Source organism: Vigna radiata, chromosome 11 (genome assembly GCF_000741045.1).
Source record: "Vigna radiata var. radiata cultivar VC1973A chromosome 11, Vradiata_ver6, whole genome shotgun sequence".
In the NCBI taxonomy this organism is placed as follows: domain Eukaryota; kingdom Viridiplantae; phylum Streptophyta; class Magnoliopsida; order Fabales; family Fabaceae; genus Vigna; species Vigna radiata.
In genome coordinates, this window is record NC_028361.1 from 1,057,993 (window position 1) to 1,062,279 (window position 4,287).

Consider the following 4,287-nt stretch of genomic DNA (forward strand, 5'->3'; position numbering starts at 1 on the left):
TGGGGGCAGCCAAAGTCAAAGATTACACATTTGATCTTTTGCACCACCAGTGGCGTGGACATGCCTGGTGCTGATTACCAGCTCACCAAACTCCTCGGACTTCGCCCTTATGTGAAGAGGTACATGATGTACCAACAGGGGTGCTTTGCGGGAGGCACGGTTCTTCGATTGGCTAAGGATTTGGCCGAGAACAACAAGGGTGCTCGTGTGCTTGTCGTGTGTTCTGAGATCACTGCAGTCACCTTCCGTGGCCCAAGTGACACCCACTTAGACAGTCTTGTCGGACAGGCACTGTTTGGAGATGGAGCGGCTGCGGTGATCGTCGGTTCTGACCCAATTCCACAGATTGAGAAACCGTTGTTTGAGCTTGTTTGGACTGCACAGACCATTGCTCCGGACAGTGAAGGTGCGATTGATGGACACCTTCGTGAAGTGGGACTCACCTTTCACCTCCTTAAGGATGTTCCTGGGATTGTCTCAAAGAACATTGGGAAAGCACTTTTTGAGGCCTTCAATCCACTGAACATCTCTGATTACAACTCCATCTTCTGGATTGCACACCCTGGTGGGCCTGCAATTCTTGACCAGGTTGAGCAAAAGTTGGGTCTGAAACCAGAAAAGATGAAGGCCACTAGAGATGTGCTTAGTGACTATGGGAACATGTCAAGTGCATGTGTGCTATTCATATTGGATGAGATGAGGAGGAAATCAGCTGAAAATGGACTCAAAACAACAGGCGAAGGACTTGAATGGGGTGTCCTGTTTGGTTTTGGACCAGGACTTACTATCGAGACTGTTGTTCTCCATAGTGTGGAGATCTAAAATCACCCTATCTCATTTCTTTATTACTTGTATTTTTTTTTTTTAATTTTTCGTTAGATTTTAAAGAATAATTGTATTTGTGATTCTATTATATAATTATAAAAGTTTAAAGAAATTTAATTTGCACTTTTAGTAATTGTAAAATTAATTGTGTAAGTTCGGATATGAGCATTAATTGGTGGATATAACAAATATGATATGTAGTTTCAAATGACTATATTTTATTTCATATCCCTAACTTACAAATACACTTTATTTATATTACTTACAAATTTATATTATTGATACAGATTTTTTGACACATTTGTAAGAAACCATACTTGTAATGGATACATATAATTTTATATTCGACTAACCATCAATAACTTTATAATTATTAATTTTTTCCATACATAAATGAAGCAACTTAATACCTTCAAAGCAGACAAAACATAATAAAAATCCTATTTAATCTTAAGTTAGGAAAAAACTATGCTGTTTCAATTTTATTGTAAACTGACAAATAACACGTGATTCTAAAAAAACCTTAGCAAGTTGACAACTTTCAGTGCATTTTTTTCTCTGTATTTGTATTTTCCTTGTTGAAAAATGTCAAAACATAATAAGATATTAGATATTTCAGAATTATATTAAATAACAAAAATATCCATATAGCAACTAAAGTGGTAAAAGTAACTTACTACGCTCTCAACCTTAAAGTCAAACCACATCAGCAAAACAAAAAATTTTATTCAAAGATATGAAAACTTTAAAGAAACACCATGTAAATTGAATGTACATCATATATTCAAATCCAAATGCACAATGCATAAATGTGTAAGTATAATATAATCCAACAATTTAATAATATAACTAAATAATTTTCAAAAGTAATTCTATATATTAATATATTTCAATAATACAAATTTCAATTAACTTATTATTATTATTGTTATTGGAATACTGATCAAACCACTTGCAATATTTAACTAATTATCACCCCATAATAAATTTACTTCTCACAAGTATGGTTCTTATTTATTTATGTAACATGAACAAACATATACAAAAAGTTTATGTAACTTATTGTATAAATAAAGGAGCATGAAGCAAACTAAAAATGCATCTTTGGTACAAAAATGGGTAGTTAGCTCCGTTACCTTGACCGTAATCAACTTCTCTCTTTGAAATTTAATTAAAATATTCAGTGGCCAAATTTTCTATGACTTTATACAACTCGGTTATGCTTGACCATGACCCATGTAACCAAGTAGAAAATATACAACAATAAAAAACTGGACACTCATGCCCAACCACGTGGCACAGTGCTGCTCGTAGATATTAATTTCATTTGGTTGTGGCCGTTGATTATGACTTAACAGGCCACCTACCAATGCAAGTGGCAGACTATCTTGCTGCGCTACCAAGCTTGACTCTCGAATAGTTAGAAAGAAACTCATGAAAAAGACGAACGTAAGTGATAAAATAATTTCATAGGGTGGAGAAGCATAAAATGTCACGTTAGTAAATTTAAGAATGAATGGGTAGAGATGGTCTTCAAAAACATGCCACCAAACTCTAACAATCTATCAGGCAGACAGGGTAGACAGTATGGAAAATATAGGTTTGCAACGTAAGACGGCACGTGGTGCTCACCTACCCACTTACTATCCACCCTTGCATTTGCATGCATTACATATAAAAACCTAACTCCTCTCACATCTTCAACCACACAACTTCAGCAACCAAGTTATCACAAACATCACCCGCCACTTCTATTATTAGATCCGTATATCAAAGGAAAAAGGAAGATGGTGAGTGTGTCGGAGATCCGTCAGGCTCAAAAGGCGGAAGGCCCAGCAACTATCCTTGCCATCGGAACTGCAACCCCACCAAACTGTGTTGATCAGAGCACTTATCCCGACTATTACTTCAGAATCACAAACAGCGAGCACATGACCGACCTTAAGGAGAAGTTCCAGCGCATGTGTAAGTTAATTGTTGAATCAATATATGTATAGTTTTATCACTTTCACATGATATGTTTGACGATGTCTGTTGTTGAATTAAGCTAATAATTGGTTTACGATGTTCCAGGCGATAAGTCTATGATCAAGAAGAGATACATGCACGTGACAGAGGAGATCCTGAAGGAGAATCCGAACATGAGTGCTTACATGGCACCTTCTTTGGATGCNAGNCAAGACATAGTGGTGGTNGAGGTACCAAAGCTCGGGAAAGANGCTGCAGTGAAGGCCATAAAGGAGTGGGGGCAGCCAAAGTCNAAGATTACACANTTGATCTTTTGNACCACCAGTGGNGTNGACATGCCTGGTGCTGATTACCAGCTCACCAAACTCCTAGGACTTCGCCCCTATGTGAAGAGGTACATGATGTACCAGCAGGGGTGCTTTGCGGGAGGCACGGTTCTTCGATTGGCTAAGGATTTGGCCGAGAACAACAAGGGTGCNCGTGTGCTTGTCGTGTGTTCTGAGATCACTGCAGTCACCTTCCGTGGNCCAAGTGACACCCACTTAGACAGTCTTGTCGGACAGGCACTNTTTGGAGATGGAGCAGCTGCAGTGATTGTCGGTTCTGACCCAATTCCACAGATTGAGAAACCATTGTTTGAGCTGGTTTGGACTGCACAGACCATTGCTCCAGACAGTGAAGGTGCNATTGATGGNCACCTTCGTGAAGTTGGACTCACCTTTCACCTCCTTAAGGATGTTCCTGGGATTGTCTCAAAAAACATTGGGAAAGCACTTTTTGAGGCCTTCAACCCATTGAACATATCTGATTACAACTCCATCTTCTGGATTGCACACCCTGGTGGGCCTGCAATTCTTGACCAAGTTGAACAAAAGTTGGGTCTGAAACCAGAAAAGATGAAGGCTACTAGAGATGTGCTTAGTGATTATGGGAACATGTCAAGTGCATGTGTGCTTTTCATCTTGGATGAAATGAGGAGGAAATCAGCTGAAAATGGACTAAAAACCACAGGTGAAGGACTTGAATGGGGTGTCCTGTTTGGTTTTGGACCAGGACTTACCATCGAAACCGTTGTTCTTCATAGTGTCGCAATATAGCATCATCCAAACTCTGTTGTTTTATTATTATTATGCACCAATTTTCAAAAATGCTTGAGGTTGTAATTTACATGTGATACATGGTTTGGGCCCTTGTTGCCTAATTAATAACTTGTGAGACACAGTTATTAATTTTCTTCTCATATGCTTTTTATTTATTAAATTTATCATCTGGTTCCTTCAAAATTAATTAAATATACATTAATATTTTATCTTTTAATAGATAGAATTAAAAGACATTAGAATAATTAAAAATTGTTATATTAAGATTATTTTCTTCTTCCACTGACAACGAATGGTACCAGTAATTATTATACTAACTATCACCTACACATTTATTATGTGAGTTGTAAGTTTAAGGTTTCCAAAACGATAATGAATTATTTGTTTAATTATT

The 4,287-nt window shown here is 37.5% G+C and overlaps 2 protein-coding genes across 3 annotated transcripts in view; both read left to right on the forward strand.

Moving 5' to 3' along the window:
- The window catches only part of LOC106777513 (chalcone synthase 17), a 10,837-nt gene extending 9,889 nt beyond the window's left edge, over positions 1 to 948 (forward strand). Inside the window, exon 3 of one of the 2 annotated variants that reach the window (XM_014665088.2) lies at positions 407 to 948. In XM_014665088.2, the coding sequence (XP_014520574.1) occupies positions 407 to 822 (416 nt within the window). In that variant the 3' untranslated portion in view covers positions 823 to 948. Of the gene's footprint in view, positions 1 to 21 lie in introns of both variants that reach the window. The other variant, XM_014665090.2, reaches the window with a different exon arrangement.
- A 1,569-nt stretch (positions 949 to 2,517) lies between these two features.
- Positions 2,518 to 4,060, forward strand: LOC106777514 (chalcone synthase 17-like). Its single transcript, XM_014665091.2, has 2 exons — positions 2,518 to 2,790; positions 2,899 to 4,060. The coding sequence occupies exons 1-2, from the start codon at positions 2,613 to 2,615 to the stop codon at positions 3,888 to 3,890; spliced, it is 1,170 nt and encodes a 389-aa protein (XP_014520577.1). The 5' UTR covers positions 2,518 to 2,612; the 3' UTR covers positions 3,891 to 4,060.
- The last annotated feature ends 227 nt before the right edge of the window (positions 4,061 to 4,287 follow it).